This window comes from Peromyscus eremicus, chromosome 2 (genome assembly GCF_949786415.1).
Source record: "Peromyscus eremicus chromosome 2, PerEre_H2_v1, whole genome shotgun sequence".
Classification (NCBI taxonomy): Eukaryota; Metazoa; Chordata; class Mammalia; order Rodentia; family Cricetidae; genus Peromyscus; species Peromyscus eremicus.
In genome coordinates, this window is record NC_081417.1 from 129,341,462 (window position 1) to 129,361,209 (window position 19,748).

The window sequence follows — 19,748 nt, forward strand, 5'->3', positions numbered from 1 at the left end:
AGAAAGCGTAATCCTTATAAATTCTAAACATGATTTGGTATGTTTCTCCTTTTTTGAGATGAGATAGTATCTTCCTATGTAATCAATGCTAGCCTTCAACTATGTAGCCCAGCCTGTCTTCAGATTCCTACAAATCTTCCTCAGCATCCAAGTGCTAGGAATAGAAGTATGAGCCACCATTGCTGCCTATTGATTCTGGGTCCTCTGGAAGAGCAGCCAGTGCTCTTAACTGCTGAGCCATTTTTCCAGCCCCTCCTCTTGTTTACATTATTGTTTTAAATTTTATTTTGTATATGTGGATGTGTGCCATGATGCACCAGTGGAGGTCAGAGGACAACTCTAGCGTCAGTTCTTTGCTTCCACGGAGGGTTCTGATCATCATCACACTTAGCTTGTCAGACTTATCTGGGAAGTGTGTTTACCCACTAAGCCTTTTTGTTTGTTTGTTTGTTTGTTTGTTTGTTTTGTTTTGTTTTGTTTTTCGAGACAGGGTTTTTCTGTGTAGCTTTGGTGCCTGTCCTGGATCTTGCTCTGTAGACCAGGCTGGCCTCGAACTCACAGAGATCCACCTGCCTCTGCCTCCCCAGTGCTGGGATTAAAGGTGTGCGCCACCACCACCCGGCCCCACTAAGCCATTTTTCTGGTCCCACTTTTATTTATTTATTATTATTATTATTATTATTATTATTATTTTATTTATTTTTTTTTTTTGGTTTTTCGAGACAGGGTTTCTCTGTGTAGCTTTGTGCCTCTCCTGGAACTCACTTGGTAGCCCAGGCTGGCCTTGAACTCACAGAGATCCGCCTGGCTCTGCCTCTGAGTGCTGGGATCAAAGGCGTGCGCCACCACCGCCCGGCTGGTTCAACTTTTAATTTTTAGTCAAGTATTAAATAAAATATAGCCCCCTGGACCAGGTGTCTGTGCTGTTAACATGTTCCTTGTGTTTATAATCTCATGCTTTGAGGGTAGAGCTGGAGAGAGAAAGGTAAATAATCATACTTACTTTTAGAGGCCTATTAAAATTCTGGTTTTGCCTCTTTTATTTATTTATTTATTTATTTATTTATTTATTTATTTATTTATTTATTTTATTATGTATGCAGCATAAATGACAGCAGGCCAGAAGAGGGCACCAGATCTCATTACAGATGGTTTTGAGCCACCATGTAGTTGCTGGGAATTGAACTCAGGACCTCTGGAAGAGCAGTTAGTGCTCTTAACCTCTGAGCCATCTCTCCAGCCCCTAGTTTTGTCTCTTACAGAAGGTTAAAGCTGTTAGAATATGGATTAATTGAACATCTGAGTGATCTAAAGGTGTTTGGCTAGTGTGGAAGGCTGATAATCAGGGACAGTAAGCTCAGATAATTTTAAAGTATTTGCATGTATGGATGTTAGTCTGACTGCTTCTGAGATTGCTCCATAGTATTGAGTGAGGGTCACTGCTAAAGTAAAAGGAACAAAGAGTAGCAAAGTATATGTGTTGTTCGAGTTTCTAAAGGTCTTGTCATAAACCCGGAGCCGTGTGGGTGCTGGAATGCTGCTGAGCCGTCTCTAGTCCTCTCATTTAGTTCTTGTTCCATGTTTTCAGTACTCAGAATTGACCACAGAGTCTGATATTGAGGCCATCATATCTTTGGACTAATAGAGGCTTCCCTCTTTTTTTTTTTTTTTTTTTGGTTTTTCGAGACAGGGTTTCTCTGTGTAACTTTGCGCCTTTCCTGGAACTCACTTGGTAGCCCAGGCTGGCCTTGAACTCACAGAGATCCGCCTGGCTCTGCCTCCCGAGTGCTGGGATTAAAGGCGTGCGCCACCACCGCCCGGCGAGGCTTCCCTCTTATTTTCACAAAAGAAATTGAGATTTCTTTCTGCTGTATTACTACCTTTTTTTTTTCCCCCTTGGAGACAGGATCTTACTATATAGTGCTGCCTGGGCTGGCCTGAAACTCAATATGTAGACCGCTTGCCTCTGCCTTCCGAGTCACCCACCATACTTGTTTGTATTACTAGACTTTGATGAATACATGTCTCAAATGGAAGTGGAAAAATCAGATTTCCTTTGCCTTTATTTCTAGCTTGAAGTTGTTATGCAGAAAATACAGCCATTCTCAGCCGGGCGGTGGTGGCGCACGCCTTTAATCCCAGCACTCGGGAGGCAGAGCCAGGCGGATCTCTGTGAGTTCAAGGCCAGCCTGGGCTACCAAGTGAGTTCCAGAAAAAGGCGCAAAGCTACACAGAGAAACCCTGTCTCAAAAAACCAAAAAGAAAAAAAAAAAAAGAAAATACAGCCATTCTCACACTTTTTCCTAAGGGTGTGAAAGATGGAAGCTCTGCCCTTTACTTACTGGGAGAGTAGAGGGCAGTTATTAATGAAACGGCATTCGTAGAAGTGCTCTTTTGTAGTTTGGCAGTTAATGCTGAGGAGCAGTTAGGTATGGTAGGTTGCACCTGACATCACCTCCTGGCTTTAAATTAGCTTATTAACTACTTGGCTTTCAAGGATGGTTTGTTACCTCTTCCCTTTTTTTCTTAATTTAAGTAGTATGTGAACCATACATAAACTTGTATACAGCATGTGAATTATTAGCCCTTCTATAAATCTTAATGTCTTGTTACATATATTTTAGACAGGTTTTGTTTTTTTATTTTTTTTTTTTTGGTTTTTCCAGACAGGGTGTCTTTGTGTAACTACTGGCTGTCCTAGAACTCACTCTGTAGACCAGGCTGGCCTTGAACTCACAGAGCTCAGCCTGCCTTTGCCTCCCAAGTGCTGGAATTAAAGGTGTGCATCACCACGGCCCTTTAGACAGTTTATTGTTAGATGTAAGTGCAGATGAAGTTTTATTGCTTAGATTTTGGGTGCAAATAAGTGAGCTATAATAGTAGGTTAGGGCTGTGGTGAAACTTTTAGCCTTATACCAAAAGCTTAAGTGACAGATTACAAAGTTGAGTTACCCTAGGACAAGATTTATATTGTTTTTTTGCCTCCCCAGCATCAGATTTTTTTTTTTTTTAAAAAAAACACTTTTTGGCAGCAGGCATGTAATATTAAGGGTTAAACCTAGGGCCTTAGGCATACTAGGCAAACACTGTACTATACTACTGGGCTATATTATGTATCTCTAGTCTTAGTGTTTTGTTTTTTTTTTTTAAGATTTATTAAAGTTATGTATGTGTGGGTGGGTCTGAGCAGGTGCTAGCAGCATCTAGAGGGTGTTGAGTTCCAGGCAGTTGTACACTGTCTGGTGTTAGTATACACTAAGCTCTCTCTCCAGCCGCTCTAGGTTTCCTTTTACTTTTTTTTTGTTTAGTTTTGTTGTTGTTGTTGTTTTGTTTTGTTTTGTTTTGTTTTTTTGAGACAGGCTTTTCCTGTGTAACAGCTCTGGCTATTGTAGAACTCACTTTGTAGACCAGGCTGGCCTGAGATCTGCTTGCCTCTGGGATTATAAAGGCATGTGCTATTTGGCTACTTTTGCATTTTGAGATAGTCTCCCATCAAGACTAGCCTGGAATTTGGTCTAGACTGGCCCCCAGCTGTGGCAAGTACTTGAGTCCTGGGATTAGTAGGCACCAGCCATACTCAGCTTTGTGGTTTGGTTTGGATTTTTGATTATTCATCCTTGTCCACTCCCACCCCCACCCCCCAAAAAAAAACAAATTTAAGTCAATTTTGTGTTGGCCATATACTTATTAGAGCATGTTCAAACTCCTAGTGGCCAGCCCCTCCCCCAAAGGAAAAGTGTATCTTTCTCTCAGAAGCCATATACTGTGGAGGGCCATGTGGTAGCTGGTAAGGGGCAGGCCAGCTCACCTTCATGATCATACCATGCCAGCAAGGGGTGGGGCCAACTCCTGAGCTCATGTTACCTTGTGTGTGTGTGGGTTTTTTTTTTTTTTTTTTTGAAACCGATCTCTCTCACTTGCCTGGAATTCACTATGTAGACTAGGCCAGCCTTGGATTTCCAGAGATTTGCCTGCTTCTGCTTCTTGAGTGCTGGAGTAAAGGCATGGACCATGCAAATTTGTAGTCTAGGCTGGCCTCGAACTCATAATTCTCCTGTGTCCATTTCTTCAGCATATCTTGCCAGTGTGTGCCACCATAGCAAGACAGCCCTTTGTTCATAGAGATGAGGGAGGCAGATACACTCCACTGAGCAGGTTAATAATTAGTGATACCTTTCTCTTGCAGTGTGCCCTGCCGGCTGGAAACCTGGCAGTGATACCATCAAGCCTGATGTCCAAAAGAGCAGAGAATATTTCTCTAAGCAGAAGTGAGCAGTGGGCCATTTTTCTGCCAGGCTGCATTGGTCAGCCAGAAGAAAATTTCTTGTACTCTATTCGTGCTTAAACAAAATGTGGTGTGATTCAAGACATCCCTTTCCTACAGTACTGGGGGCGGTTAGCCTTTCTTCCACTATTGGGAATAGCCTGAGGTTTGTTGTGAGTTGCAGAAATCAACCTGTTGTTCTTTTTTTTTAGTATCTATTAAACTTGATCTCTGAGAACTTGGTGATTCATTTTAAGGCAATAGATTTTTTGGTGTAGATGAACGTGTGTGTGTGTGTGTGTGTGTGTGTGTTGTATGTTGTCTGTGTGTACATGCGGAAGTCAGAGAGTGTTCTTCAGGTGCTATTTACTTTTTAAATTTTTTTCCAAAGGATTTATATGTATGATCTTTTCCTTGCATATGCACTATGTACCTGCCTGTTGTATCCCCTATGGGGATTATTGTCGGCCACAGTTGTGGGTGCTGGGAATTGAACCTGGGTCTACTGCAAGAGTAGCAAGCAACAAATGTCCTAACCACTAGCCATCTCTCCAGTCCCTTACTTTTTGAGGCAGGATCTCTTTTTTTTTTTTTTTTTTTTTTTTTTAAAGATTTATTTATTTATTTATTATGTATACAGCATGTATGACCAGAAGAGGGAGCCAGATCTCATTAGGTGGTTGTGAGCCACCATGTGGTTGCTGGGAATTGAACTCAGGACCGCTGGAAGCGCAGTCAGTGCTCTTAACCCCTGAGCCATCTCTCCAGCCCGAGGCAGGATCTCTTACTGATCTGGAACTTGACATGTAGATGTGGCTAGCAAACTCTCAGGATCTGTTTCTCTCTCCAGTGCTGGTTTTATAAGCACGGCCTATCATGCCTGGCTTCTTTTTTGATAGGAGTTCCACGGACCTAATTTATTTCCTCATAAAGAGCACTTAATGGCTGAGCTATCTCCATAGCCTCTGCTATTAAAAAAATTAGGTTTCAGAGTTGCCTCAGGGCTGGAGGTATAGCTCTTGGTAGAGTGCTTACCTGGTGTTCTGCTTTGCAGCTGGGGGGTTGGGGAGCAGATTTAAACAGTTCAGGACCAGCTGCTGCCTAGGAATGGTATTGTGCAGTGGACTGGGCCCTTCTAAGTCAGCCACTGCCCCCTTCCCCCCCCAAAAAAAATGCCACAGCGCAGTCTCATCTAGACAATTCCTCAATTGGGGTTTCCTCTCCCAGGAGACTAGTTTACTGTCAAGCTGACAGAAATTAACCAGTGTGTTCTAACCCTACTGCCACATAAATGGTGTGATGGGACATACTTGTAATACCAGTACTAGAGAAGTGAAGGCAAAAGAAAATATCAGAGCAGCACTCGGGAGGCAGAAGCAGTTCGAGGCCAGCCTGGTCTACAGAGCAAGTTCCAGGACAGGCTCCAAAGCTACACAGAGAAACCCTGTCTCGAAAAACCAAAAAAAAAAAAAAAAATATATCAAGAGGTTTACCTGTGTGGACAGCACTCTACTCTGCACTACCCACAACTCCAACATGACTGTCTAAGAAGGATTTCATAAACACCTGATTCCATGCTGTACTATTTGACACTTGTTCCTTACTTTTGGTTGCTACAGTGTTAGTAAACTCATTTGTAACCAAATATAGATCACACTTTGGACAGACCATCATGCAAGCATGTGGGTCTGAGTCCAATCCCCAACAACCACATAAAATGCCAAGACCAATGAATGCTATGTGTCTGTAATCTTAAGTGCAGGGGAGGCAAGGAGACAGGCAGAGTGCTGGAGCTTGCTGGTCAGCAAACCTCAATGAGTTCAGTGAGATTGTCTCAAAGAACAGCTTCCTCTAATTCCAGCCTCAAGAAGGCTAACATGCTTAGGTCTATACACAAATGCAAAGTCTTGCCTTGTAGACTGTGGGGCATTTACCCACCACCCCCACAGTTCCCCATAGTTTTCTTGAGTGCGAGCAGCAGGAAATATTAGAAGGATTTATTGCAGAGAATCTGGCGGAGATAAACAGAAAATAAAGGATAGCCTCGAGAGGGCCTGGAACCTTTTCCTATGGGCCCCGACTGTCTCTGCCCCAGGGTATTTATAGAGACGCCAAGGGGTGGAGCAAATGACCTCCCCCCAGCACAGCCAAGTGCAGACCATCTCAGACACCTGCACTCAGGCCCGTGGTCCTAATCATCCTCTATGTGGACATGCTGGGTAAAGCCATGAGGAACCCAAAAATGGGCTCCCACAGGTCCCCCTTTCTTAATATATAAAAAAAAAAACTATTAATGGCTTACAGCAATCTCCATAGCTGTTACACCTTCCAGTATGGGAGTAGAGGATGATAAAGATGGCATTTCTCTTTTGAATTAGGTCCAAGGTGACTACAGCAGCCTTAGCTGCCTCAAGCCCTTTCTAAACCAAAAACTCTTAAGGCAACTACAAACTTAAAGAATCCCTTAGCTTCATCATTACCATTAACAGGTTAACATAAATATTGCTATACATAGTCACAATTCTCTCAATCTTACAACTCAAAGCAAACTCTTAACAGAACCATTTGAATTAGCATATATGGTGCTATATATAGTTAACAATTTTCTCCGTCTTAAAACTTTTAACTCAATCATTTGAATTTTCTTCCTAACAACATAGGGAAAACTTCGATGTATTCACATCAAACTTAAATATTTCCTTAACTCGACAAAACCAAGGTGCATTAATATCAATAGGTTAAACATAATTTCTGCAAACATAAAATTCAACCTCATAACTCCTTTTCTTTATAATTTTTTAAACAAAATCTCAGACCTAGTTAGAAAAAAACCAAACATATATAATTCCTACAAACCCATATTGAAAAGCAATATTTTCAATCTAACCATTAACACTTGGAAAACTTTTAGCAAAACATCCAAAAGCAGTTTCTTAATAAAACTCTTTACACTTTAAAAGTAGTCTCTTAATATACCCCATTTGCATTTCTTACTAACAAAACATGACATTAATCCACTCAATTTTTAAAATTAGACTAAGGAATATTAACTCCTTTTTCTTACAATTTTTTAAGCAAAATCTCAAACCTAGTTAGAAAACCCAAACTTTTCAGTTTAAAGAGTTCCATTTGTAACACAAAACCAGTTCCATAAGTAATTCTATTTTTACATAAACAGTTCCACAAAACAATTTCATTTTTAACACAGAACAATTCATGAATCACCAGCATATATGCATACATAAAACTGCATCTTGAGTCAAGGTAGAAACAATAAATTTCTTCATTTAAACAGTTCCATTTTTAACCCAATTCCAGAAATAGTTCCTAGGTCATTACTATAAGTAAACTCAAAATTGTCCCATTGCAATGAAATCTCTACTGTTTATTTCATTTCTTAAGTCTTAAAATTCAAATGATAAATTCTGGTACTAGCCTTCCAAATATGAGAAATCCATGACCAAAATCTTTTTGTAATTTTATCTCATTTTAAGTTCAAAAAGTTCAAACAAGAAATAAATTCTGGTATCAGGCTTTCACTTCCAAATATGAAGAGACGTTTTTCAACCAAAACTTTTTGCAGCTAACAATTTTTGTTCAAACAAGCGTCTCTGCAACTTTTGTTCCCACAGACCGACCTTTTTAGGTACAGTAGTATTCTAAACTGCACTGTTTTTGATGTTAGCTCAGGATTTTCTGTGTTGCATTGATTTTCCACGGATCTCAGCTGCGGATGCCTTGTGCTTGTTGTGGTGTCCGCCATTCTTAGCTTCTTAGCGGCTTCTGGAGCTTTTGAAACCATTCAGACTGCCTACTTTGCAGTCTACTGGGACACTAACCTTCTATATATGTTAGGAATAGATTCACATTTAACATTTACACTTTTTTACAAATTCACATATAACATTAACATCTATTTATTTATACTTATTTTCATCTTTTTCTACTTCTTATTCTTAATTATTATCACTATCTCTATTAGAAAGATTCTCTTAACTAGACATGAAGTACGCACATCATTTCTAAAGTTTAGAGTTTATAGTCAGCTTTGTTATAAAGCACTGGGATTTAGTGAGTGTTGTTGTTATAGAATTGTGATAGTTGTTGCTAGGGGACTGTAACCTTCCCAGGATGACGCCACACTCCAAAGTTTCCAGTTCTCAGTCGTTCCGGACCGGCAGAGATGCACTGTCAGCGGTAGACAGTTTTTAACTAGAGGCTGTCCCTTCACCCAAATTCTTAATAGTCCCCTAAGTGCTTCAATTCAGACAAACGTTTCTATTACAGCAGTACTTTTGGTTTGTTCTACCGAAAAACTTCACTTCACACTGAGGGTGAAATTACCGTATTTAGCTGCTGTAAGCTCTTCGCCAAATACTGCACAGCTATTAGGTGATATAAAGTATTTTTCTAAAGGAGCTAGTAAAGCCAAAAGCGGCACAGCTCCAAACTCTTATTTCCTCACTGTTTGCATTCACCAGTGACAAAACCTCAGAAATACTAATTGAGCCACTTTCATTCTGGTTCCTTTATAGGAAATGTCATTGGAGCTAACCTTCCTTAGTTCCGTGATCCTTACCAGACGCTCCAGTAACCACCGAGCTTCATTCTCCTCTTGTGAAAAAACACAAACATGTCCTTGACCCCATATTAAAACAGGATCAGGACCTTTAAATAATCCCGAGCAGGGATCTTTCCATTTCACTTAAACAAAAGTCGCTTGGATGCCACTGTGCCAAAATCTTATCTGTGGCAGACTGCTCACGGACATCCATATTCAAAAAGTTCAGAACAAAAAGCATGATTTAATGCATTATGTAGCGATTGAGGGTAAATTTCTTCCTTTTTTATTTTTATTTTTTGAAGTTGTACTTTTAAGACTGCTATGAGCCCTTTCTACAATACCTTGTCCCTGAGGATTATAAGGAATATATGTTTTATGTACGATTTCCCATTGGGTACAAAATTGTTGAAATGCCTTACTACTATATCCAGAACCATTCAGTTTTAATAATTTTTGGTATACCCATATATGAAAAACACTTCAAGCAGTGCATAATTACATGTTTTGTCGCTTCCCCAGATTGTGCACTAGCCATTAAAAATCCCGAATAAGTGTCAATGGTCACATGTACATATCTTAATTTGCCAAATTCTGCAATATGCGTAACACCCATTTGCCACAGATGATTGGGAAGAAGACTTCGAGGGTTTACCCCTAAGTGAGGGACAGGAAAATATTTTGGACATACCCACATCATTTAACTATTTGACGAGCTGCTTCTTTGGCAAGATTGAATTACTTTCTCTTAAGCTTTTGCTATTTTGATGAAGAACATGTGACTGTTAAGCCATTTCCACTTGGGATAATAATGCTCAGCCATTGCATTACCCCTCAGCTAAGGACCAGGAAGATTGGAGTGAGCTCTAATATGGCCCACAAAGCATGGCAGCTTTCTTTTGTGGAATAACGTCTTGAATTTCTTGAAACATTTTTACTTGATTGTTGTTAGTTCCAATATTTTCACCAAAACTGTTACTATTCAAAGGAGTCAAGCACATAGATGTTCTTTCATGAAACATATCCTTCATTAGCTTACTCTGAGAAAAAGCATTGTCAGGATTAATATTTTCATTTCATTAGCTTTAACTCCTGATGTTATTAGCAGCTATGATATTTAGCATTGATTTCTTATAAGGAACTTTCAGGTGAAGCAACTATTTAAGACAGATTTTTTTCTGAAGTTTGTTCCCATCTATAAAGCAGTCATTTCTTTTTTGAATGCCTGTTTCTTTATCTCCTTATGAGATTTGCAAAGGAATTACTCATTGCAGGCAGTTTGTTCAAAAGGCAAAGAAATTTTTTAATTTCTTTTTTTTTTTTTTTTTTGGTTTTTCGAGACAGGGTTTCTCTGTGTAGCTTTGCGCCTCTCCTGGAACTCACTTGGTAGCCCAGGCTGGCCTCGAACTCACAGAGATCTGCCTGGCTCTGCCTCCCGAGTGCTGGGATTAAAGGCTTGCGCCACCACCGCCCGGCGAAATTTTTTAATTTCAACATAAGTTTCTTCATATCTAAGACAACGTTCAGTGTATAAACTGCTTTCCCTTGTTTTCTTAAGGATTTTAAAATGGCTTATTTGCTCTTGTAGGTAGCTTTTTGTCATCCAACTACCATAAAATCTTTGCACAGCTATTAGGGTAAATAAGGCATTTTACCAATGGAGCCCCAAACCGCGAAGCACCTAGTTCCATATTCTTTCAATTTTTCATTGGAACTGACACAAACTCTTAGATTATTTTCCTCCTTATTCTTTTAAAAGCTGTATTTTAAGTTTACCAGGAACGTATTTTCGAGCTGACAGAAGTGTTTCAGGGCAATGGCGCCATCTTTAGCGGCAAAACTACCTTTCCCAGAATGCATTTCCCTTATATCAGTCCATAATAATATCAGTCCCTTATATCATTTCCCTTATATCAGTCATTTCCCATAGTTCTTTTTGGGTCTGAGTGTCAACTTTACCAAGTCTCTTTACCAGACTTGCTTACAGGAGGTTTGAACAAAGTTTTTTGCTTTTGCAACGGGAGATTTGAACAAGCATTTTAAATTTTCATTTATGGGACATTGGGAGGTTTCTGGTCTCTCCTCAGCTGGCTTTAACAGGTGTCTCTCCTTCATTTGACACTGGCCCCCAAATCAACTGCACCTGCCTTGTTAGCACACATTGAAGTGGGCAATTTCTGATAGCAACTTTCCTTGGGGCTTGTGCTTGCCTTAGCCAGTCAGTGAAAAACAAGATCATGTACAACAGCTTTCCCATAGCTCCTTCAGAAGAGTTTTTTTCTCCCACTGATTTTATTCTCATTTTGCTTGTTCCTTCCCCCACAGATGCAGAGCTTCAGGTATCTGTTTGTGGCTCTGTACCTCTGCTAGCTGCCTTTGGAGGTAGGGGCTTTTTTTTCTCCCCCCGAATCTGCCTCAAATTCTAGCAGCTTTTTCAGGTCATGCATTTTCTGGGGAGGAATATGTCCCTTCTCTTTCTTCAGAGTCTTTCTCCTTGACAGTATCCAGTTTGGTCTCAGTTTATCCCCTCTACCCCAGAAACAGTTTCTGATACTACAGTGGCGGCTTTCCCTGCTACTGAAGGTAGGGGCTTTTTGTCCATTTGTTTTCTGGGTCTGTTTGGTTTGTGTACAGATTGAAAATCTAACAAGGGATGTTTTTGCCATTTCTAAACTCCCATTAGGACAGGCGTTTTGTTTCATCAGGCCTTCACCTGGCCCAGTCCCCCAGTGGGTTGCATTTGCTTGTCTAGGTGCTCAAGGACAGAGCTTATACCAGAGGCAATCACCCCTCAGGGCTACACTCCCTCATCTCATCGGGAGTCAGTTAAAATAAAGCTTTTCTCAAAGAGGTGCTTTCTCTGATAGAAAAGAAAGCTTACTCCTGGATAGTTCTGTCCTGCCCTGGCTGGGCTCTTTCCCCAGACAGCGAGCGTTCTGACTGGGCAGCACGACTGCTTCAGACAGTTCAGCTTTACTGTTTTCCCAGAAAGGTCCTTTCTCTAATAGGAAAGCTTTTCTCAGATTTCTTTTTGCAGTTGTGGACCTATAAACCCGGGACTTGTAGGAAAGCAGACAACTGTGCTGTTCCCACTGGCTTTAGTTTTGTTTGTTCATTAGCAATCTTCCCCTGGGTCCTGCACCTTCCTGCCTCAGCTCTGTGCTCCAGGAAGTTTACCACTGCAGGACCCTAGTATCCCCGAAATGCACTCCAACTCAGAGACGCTGGCCAGTCGCCTCTGGGTTTTTGCTCAGAAGTGAGGATACAATGCTAACAGTTTGCATTGCTTTAGAGGATCTTTGCATTAGGACGATTAGGAGCACCCTTTCATTCTGAAATGCTCACTCAGAAACAAAACCCTTGATGCCTCAGCTCCGCTGTAACTGAAAAGCTTGCCTTTTTTGCTTTTCTCAGGTAAAGTTTCCTGCCCTTTTGGGCTCTCTGTAGATCTTTACCCACACTCTCCCAAGCGTTTCCCTCAGGGTACTCTGACCCACTGTCTTTTACTAGCTTGAAGAGACAGAGCTTAGAAGAGGTTTTTAGGAACTTGTCCCTGCCTCCTGCATTGCAGGGAGGATTTTTAAAGCTTGAAAGAGAACTTGGAGAGTTTTTGCTGTCTTAAGAGGTTTGTCGTTTTCCCTTTGAGCTAATCACAGGTGGTCCCCATACTAATATCTTCAGGTGATTCTAATTTGTCCTTCTGAGAGAGAAAGTTAAAGGCTTTAGTTTTTAAGTTTAAGAGAGCTTTTGAGAAAGATTAAGGCTTTTTAGATTTTTTTCCCCCAAATTTTCCAAGAAAAGCTTTATGGTTTGAGAAGGATTTTTTTTCCCCAGGAGAAAGAAAGACAAACTTTCCCCAAAACTTCCCAACTTTAAACTTTGACTTCTTACACCCCCATTTTTGCCTCAGGAAGAAATTACTTTCTCCTGCCGCTTGGACTTAGCATTTCAGCTGTCCCCAGGTCAAAAGCTTCCATAGGAAACTTTTTCTTCCCCATAAGCTCAAAGAAGAGCTTTTTTTACTGCCCATAAAGCCCAAAGATAGATTTTTCCCCCTAGTTTGCATTCATAGCCCCCAAAGTTAGAAAACTGAAGAGTTTTTCTGTCTAGTTGTCTTACTTATTTTTTCCTACACGATCTTACACTTCTAAGTTTTTCCTACACTACATTACTACCCTATACTTATTTTTCACAGATAGAAATTGAGAGAGGGATAGAAGATAGAAAATTTTTACAGAAGAGAATTTCGCTGCAGCACCGGACATCCTTCCAGTCCGCTTTCCTTTTCTCTCGAGGATAAAACCCCTGCCTCTCAATAATATATATATATATAATATATATTTTCCATAACACCAGCATGCCTTTCCACTGGCAGGGCCGACTCACACTTTCGCCAAAAACTCTGTAATAAAACTATTATTTTCCTTTATCTTTAGTCCCTATTACTTTGTCTTTAGTCCCTGTTCATTTGTCTTTAGTCCCCCCTTTTTTTCTTTAGTCCCTTTTTTTTCTTTTTTCTTCAGTCCCTGTTCATGGTGCCATTCTGTGGGGCGTTTACCCACCACCCCCACAGTTCCCCAGAGTTTTCTTGAGTGCGAGCAGCAGGAAATATTAGAAGAATTTATTGCGGAGATAAACAGATAGAAAATAAAGGATAGCCTCGAGAGGGCCTGGAACCTATTCCAACGGCCCGACTGTCTCTGCCCCAGGTATTTATAGAGACGCCAAGGGGTGGAGCAAAAGACCTCCTCCCCCAGCACAGCCAAGTGCAGACCATCTTAGACACCTGCACTCAGGCCCGTGATCCTAATCATCCTCTATGTGGACATGCTGGGTAAAGCCATGAGGAACCCGAAATAGGGCTCCCACAATAGACTAGGTCGGCTTTAATCTTGCACTCATCTCAGTTCTGGGATTGAAGAATTTATAGGCTTGGCCATATCTTTTCTTCCTTTTAAATCACGTTTATGGGGGGAGGGGTACATCTGTGTATATGGGGTCAAGAGGACAGCTTCCATGAGTCTGTTCTCTCCTTCCACCATGTGGATGGCAGGCTTGGTGGCAAGCATCTTTACCTAATAAACCTGTTGCTGGCCTATTATTTTGCATTTATCCTAAGAAGCAAAAATTCTGTTTCCATGCAACCCTCTCAGCATTATAAACACTACAAGTAATCTTACTGGGACTATCATTTGCAACCCAGCAAATATTAACTGTAGTGCCATGGCTAACAGTGTAGTAGGGCTTGGGTTTACTCTTCCATACACAATGGAAAAATAAAACGCTTACTTCTGTATGCATGTATGTACTTTCAGTTGATTGTGAGGCAGCTTTTTTTCTTTTAAAGACAGGACCTCATTCCTCACACAGGTAAACCTCATCCTTTTGCACTTTACTGACTAAACCACCTCCTCAGACCCTGGCAGTGACACTGGAACAATCAGGATTGGGAAGCGTCCATCTCTGGAGAGAACAGGCAAACAAAGGTTTTGGACAGGATTCTATTCTACTTATTTCATTCTAGCTGTGATTAGAGAATATTCTTTTTTTTTTTTTTTTTTTAAGTTTTTCTTTTTTTTTTATCCCGGAGCTGAGGATCGAACCCAGGGCCTTGCACTTGCTAGGCAAGTGCTCTACCACTGAGCTAAATCCCCAACCCCGATTAGAGAATATTCTTGACCCTCACTGTTAAGTCAGCAAGAAATTTCTTCTGGATTCTTGATAACAGCAGACAAAACAGTCTTGTACCATCATGGCCTTCCAACATTCCATAATCAAACTAGATCTATTTGAGCAGAAGTGTAAGATCCCTTAAGCCTTTAGTAATAACATACCACTTACTGTATGTCAGACAGTTTCAAAGTAGTTTATTCAAATAATAACTTGGCATAGCCCTATGTGGTAGGTACCACTTAAAGGGTGTATACCCCTAGGATCCTCTAAATCAGTAGTTCTCAGCCTGTGGGTCAAGACCCCTTTGGGAGTTAAAGGGCCCTTTCACAGGGGTCGCCTAAGACCATCTGAAAACATATTTACATTATGATTTATAACTATCAAAATTATAGTTATTTCAATAACAATGAAAATAATTTTATGGAGGGGTCACCACAACATAACTAACCGTATTCAAGGGTTGCGTTAGGAAGACTGAGAACCACAACTCTAAGTAGTACCTTAGAGCACTACACAAAAATAGTAACAGGTATGAGTCCAATATTTGAAGGCAGCTGCTGATTTTGAGTCTGCCTTGGCATGTGATTTGTCTTCACCAATGTAAAGGGAATCTTGACTCTCTTTGAAGAGCTATTATCAGGAAATAATACTCAAATAAAATGTGCTTTTTTTACTGGGTGGTGGCAGCATATGTCTTTAATCACAGCACTCGGGAAGCAGAGACAGGTGGATCTCTGTGAGTTGGAGGCCAGCCTGGTCTGCAGAGTTCCAGGACAGGCTCCAAAACTACACAGAGAAACCCTGTCTTGAAAAAACAAAACACAAAACAAAACAAAACAAAAAAACAAGTGCTTTTTCAAAACCCCAAATTTTACCCAAACTAAATCTAATGTAAGTGATATCTCACAGGGGAAAAGGTCAAGGGCCCGGGGATACAGGTGGTGAGACACTGGGGCTAAGCCAGCTTCTTGCTCTGTTGGAATTCTGGGGCTTGGTAAGCATGGAACTGGGATGCTCAGGTGTAGTGCTAGGGTGTTCTGAGGGCTGGGCTAAGCCTAATAGGGCCAAGCGTTGGGCAGGTGGGGTAGAAAAGTAGATCTTCTGTTCTTCTGAGTAACGTTCTTCAGGAGTCACAGCATCTCGGTAAGTCCAGTCACGCCAATGGAAATTGAAGCCTTCGAGCAGAGTGACGCGGCCAGCTCTTGTAGGCACACAGTCAGGGGCCTTTCTGGGTGGTAAATTTGGTACTTCAATCCCTGGCAGCAATATTACTCCTCGGATAGCAAACCAGCCCCCAAATCGGGGGTGTATGCACACACCTGCTATGTGCTGGGGAGAGGGCAAAGAAAAGTAGTTTTCAGGGTTTTACAGAGGTCATTTTGACACTAGGTCCAACTCCCATTATTGCAAGCTTTTTTTTTTCAATTTATTTTTATGTGTGTGAGTGTTTTTGCCTTCATGCCAGCAGCTCTATTTTTGTTCACATATTTCCCACTCAATGCACACAGATTTCATGCAGAAGCCTCTTTCCCTGTGTGCATGCATGTGTGTGTGTTTTCGAGATAGGGTTTCTCTTTGTAGCCCTGGCTGTCCTGGAACTCACTCTGTAGACCAGGCTGGCCTTGAACTCACAGAGAGCCTCCCTAAAGGTGTGTGCCACCAATGCCTGGCTATTTCCCTCATTTTAAAGAAATCTATTGTGTATATGTGAATGTGTCTATTGGGGATCAGAAGGCAATTTCATGGATTTGGTTCTCTCTCACCTTTACATGGGTTCGAGAGATCAAACTCAGGTTAGTATGCTTGTGTGGCACACAGTGCCTTTACCTCCATCTCACTGTCCCTGTCCTCTTCTTGACCACCTATTCATAGAATTATGACCTCAGCAGCTTCCCAGTTTCAGTATTAGTCTCCTGATCACTACTTTGCCTTTGGATTTTCCTGAGATAGCCATGTAACACAAGAACAAGAACACAAGAACAGAGCAGGCAAGCTGGGTAGTGGTGGCATACAACCCAGCAATTCGGGAGGCAGAGGCAAGATGGGTATCTGTTAGTTTGAGGCCAGCTTAGTCTACACAGTGAGTTCTAAGACAGCCAGAGATGTAGAGAGACCTTGTCTCAAAACAAAAAACAGATCAGGAAGTTGGTGAGATGACTTAGTAAGTGAAGGTATATGCAGCCAAGCCTAATAACCTCAGTTCATCCCCAAGGACCCACATGGTGGAAGGAGAGAACTGACTCCTGCAACTATCCTCTGACCTCTATCAATGTGTGCACACACAGTAAATATTTTTAAAACACTAAAAGGGACCAGATTTTTTGAACTGTTATGTCCTCAGGTAAACCAGAAAGCACGTAAAGGAGCCAGAAAACAGGTGAACTATTTGTCAGGATCATAGTTGTTCTGGGTTATGTATCAACTTCATCAAAGGAAGGTGAAGGACCGTGGGACCTCATAAATACTTGGAGTGGCCTTTACTATTTTTCTCTCTCAGTCCCTACTCATTCATTCACATGTATTCTCTAACCTGGGTCCCCCATGGGTCAGCATCCACATCTTGTCGTTGGTAGTAGTAAGCAGCACCTGCCACATGGGCTGCGGTCTGGGCTAGAATCTTAGGGCGCCGGTTGGGGTGGACCTCATAGTCAGCAATGACTTCCATTTGCAGTTCTGGAAACTTCTGGAACAGAATAAGGGGCTCCTGTTAGCATGATGGGAGTCATGACTATTCTGCAAAGGCCTAAGTTGTGTATTAACATGGTCCTGTTCTTATAAGCTCATGGCTTGGTTTTTTGAGACAGGGTCAGAATGGCCTTGAACTTGCTAAATATAGCTAAAGGTAATCCTCCTGCCTCTACCTCCCTACTGCTGGGATTCTCCATTAAAAGCCCTGTTTGAAGGAAAACACAACTTTAACCTAAGACGCTACTAAGTGAAGGAAGTTGACGTTCCTCTGCCCTCTCAGAAGGGCATGTGCTGGAAGGGAAATACAAAAGACTTCGCTCAGAGGCCTCCATTATCAGGAGTTATTGAGCCTTGAGTACAAATATGTACAAATTTATGTGCATATAAATGAGTACAGGCTGGGAAATACTGTTCTGCCTTCAAAAGGCGCCAAAGAGCATAGAGCTTGTAAGCACAGGGCAAAGAACAGCGAACAATGCCTAAAAGATGTATTTACTTGTATTCCAGTACGTATTCAGATTAGCCTGAGGTTAATACAGTTGTCCATCAGTGTAGTCACTCTAGAAACTGATTTCAGGTGGGGGTCTCTGCTAAAGGAAAGGGTAAAACCTGGGTGTGAGGAAGCAGAGTAGGGGGGCTGGGGATTTAGCTCAGTGGTAGAGTGCTTGCCAAGCAAGCGCAAGGCCCTGGGTTCGGTCCTCAGCTCCACGGAAGAAAAAAAAAAAAGAGAGAGAAAGCAGAATAGGAAGAAGTTACAGAATGACATAGCTCCTAGCCCCAAATCTAGATCCTGCACTGCGCTTGATCAACATGGAAGCAGATGTAGGCTTGAGAGTTGAAGGGAAGTTGAGCCTTACCTCCCTAACACTCCTTAGGTGGTAGGACACACACTGATCCACTGGGTCTCTTGGTGGTTGGAGGTGGTAGCTCTTCAAGAAGGGTTTGAGGGCTTTGTCAAACATAGCAGGTGTGCTTAGTACCAGGAAGGCCAGGGTAGGTCCTGGGAAGGGCAAGTGGAAGGCTGGAGGCAGGAGTTCATTGTACCACGCCACCTGGAACACAGAAAGCTCAGGTCTGGTTGGCAAGCAGCTTGGGTCTTATCTAGGCCCACACCTTGGCTTTGCATTCAAGGCTTTGTACATTCTGCACTCATCTCCATTTCATTCATTCAAAGGATTTTCACTGATGCTATGTAATGTATGTATATTAACCTTGTATGGGCAATCTGTCTGCAATTGACAAGGAGTTAGGTTAGGAAAGAGTTTATAAACAAACTAGAATAGAAAGTGAAAGTGACAATTGGCCAGGTGGTGGTGGTGCACACCTTTAATCCCAGCTCTTGGGAGGCAGAGGCAGGCGGATCTCTGTGAGTTCGAGGCCAGCCTGGTCTACAAAGCGAGTTCCAGGACAGCTGGGTCTGTTACACAGAGAAACCTTGTCTCTAAAAATAAAAAAAAAATTAAAATTTTTTAAAAAAAGAAAGTGATAATTATGACCAGTTCTATGGCAGGACCAGATAAGCATCCTCTGACATTAGAAAAAAACTGAAATCCAGTCTTGGGGGCTGGTAAGGAAACTGAAGGTTGATATGGGGGATAGAGAATCTGCTGTTTGTTTATTTATTTGAGACAGGGTCTCACTATGTAGCCTTGCCAGTAGAAATGCACTCAGCCCACTGGGCTGTGGGGGCATACACCTTTAATCCCACCACTGGGGACCGGGTGGGGTGGTGCAGATGCAGCTGGATCTCTGAGTTTCAGGCCAGCCTGGTCTACAGAGTGAGTTCTAGGACAGCCAAGGGCTACACAGAGAGACCCTGTCTCAAAAAAACCAAAAAGAAAGAAAAAGAAAAAAAATGTACTAAGTGCATTTGAGAAGAGCAGACTATCTAGTGTGGTGGAAGTGAAAAGGAGAAAAGGCTTGAGACATTAGTAGGATTGAGGTTGTGCCTGACCTTAAATACCAACTTAAAACCTATGACTCCCAATTTGATGACAGTAAGCAGTCATTTAACTTAAAATACTTGGGAGGCAGAAGCGGGCAGATCTCTGAGTTTGAGGCCAGCCTGGTCTAGAGCGAGATCCAGAACAGGCTCCAAAGCTACACAGAAACCTGTGTTGAAAACAAACAAACAAACAAACAAACAAAAAGAGTAAAGTGACCTGATAGTTTAGAAAGATTTGGTTGCAGTGTAGAGAATGGATTGGATCCAAGATGGCAGCCAGATTATAGTAATCCTAACAAGAGAAGTGTTTTGGGATACAGGATAGGTTGTTGGGCTAAAAAACTATGAGCTTGGAAGATTCAGGGGATATTCATGGTGGCTATTGGATGTAGGACTGAGAAGGTGAGTAGCAGGGCCTTATGATAACAGGCAGAGCTACAGCTAACTCCGTTCGTACACTAGTTCCCATTTCTCTCTCTCTCTCTCTCTCTCTCTCTCACACACACACACACACACACACACACACTTTTCAGATAGGATCTCACTATATAGTCCTGGCTAGCCTGGAGCTCCATATGCAGAAAAGGCTGGTATCAAAGCCTCTGCCTCCAGAGTGC

At 41.8% G+C, this 19,748-nt stretch overlaps 2 protein-coding genes across 5 annotated transcripts in view; one reads left to right on the forward strand and one right to left on the reverse strand.

The window, feature by feature from the left end:
- The window catches only part of Prdx1 (peroxiredoxin 1), a 47,492-nt gene extending 42,990 nt beyond the window's left edge, over positions 1-4,502 (forward strand). For all 3 annotated transcript variants that reach the window (XM_059254801.1, XM_059254802.1, XM_059254803.1), the window contains exon 6: positions 4,187-4,502. In XM_059254801.1, coding sequence (XP_059110784.1) covers positions 4,187-4,272 — 86 coding nt within the window. In that variant the 3' untranslated portion in view covers positions 4,273-4,502. The remainder of the gene's footprint in view (positions 1-4,186) is intronic.
- LOC131903922 (aldo-keto reductase family 1 member A1) overlaps positions 1-19,748 on the reverse strand; it is a 78,440-nt gene that overhangs the window by 56,921 nt on the left and 1,771 nt on the right. The window contains exons 2-4 of one of the 2 annotated variants that reach the window (XM_059254786.1): positions 18,044-18,238; positions 17,029-17,181; positions 15,345-15,827 (exon numbers count right to left, since the gene is read on the reverse strand). In XM_059254786.1, the coding sequence (XP_059110769.1) occupies positions 15,417-15,827; positions 17,029-17,181; positions 18,044-18,238 (759 nt within the window). In that variant the 3' untranslated portion in view covers positions 15,345-15,416. Of the gene's footprint in view, positions 1-15,344; positions 15,828-17,028; positions 17,182-18,043; positions 18,239-19,748 lie in introns of those variants that run through there. The other variant, XM_059254784.1, reaches the window with a different exon arrangement.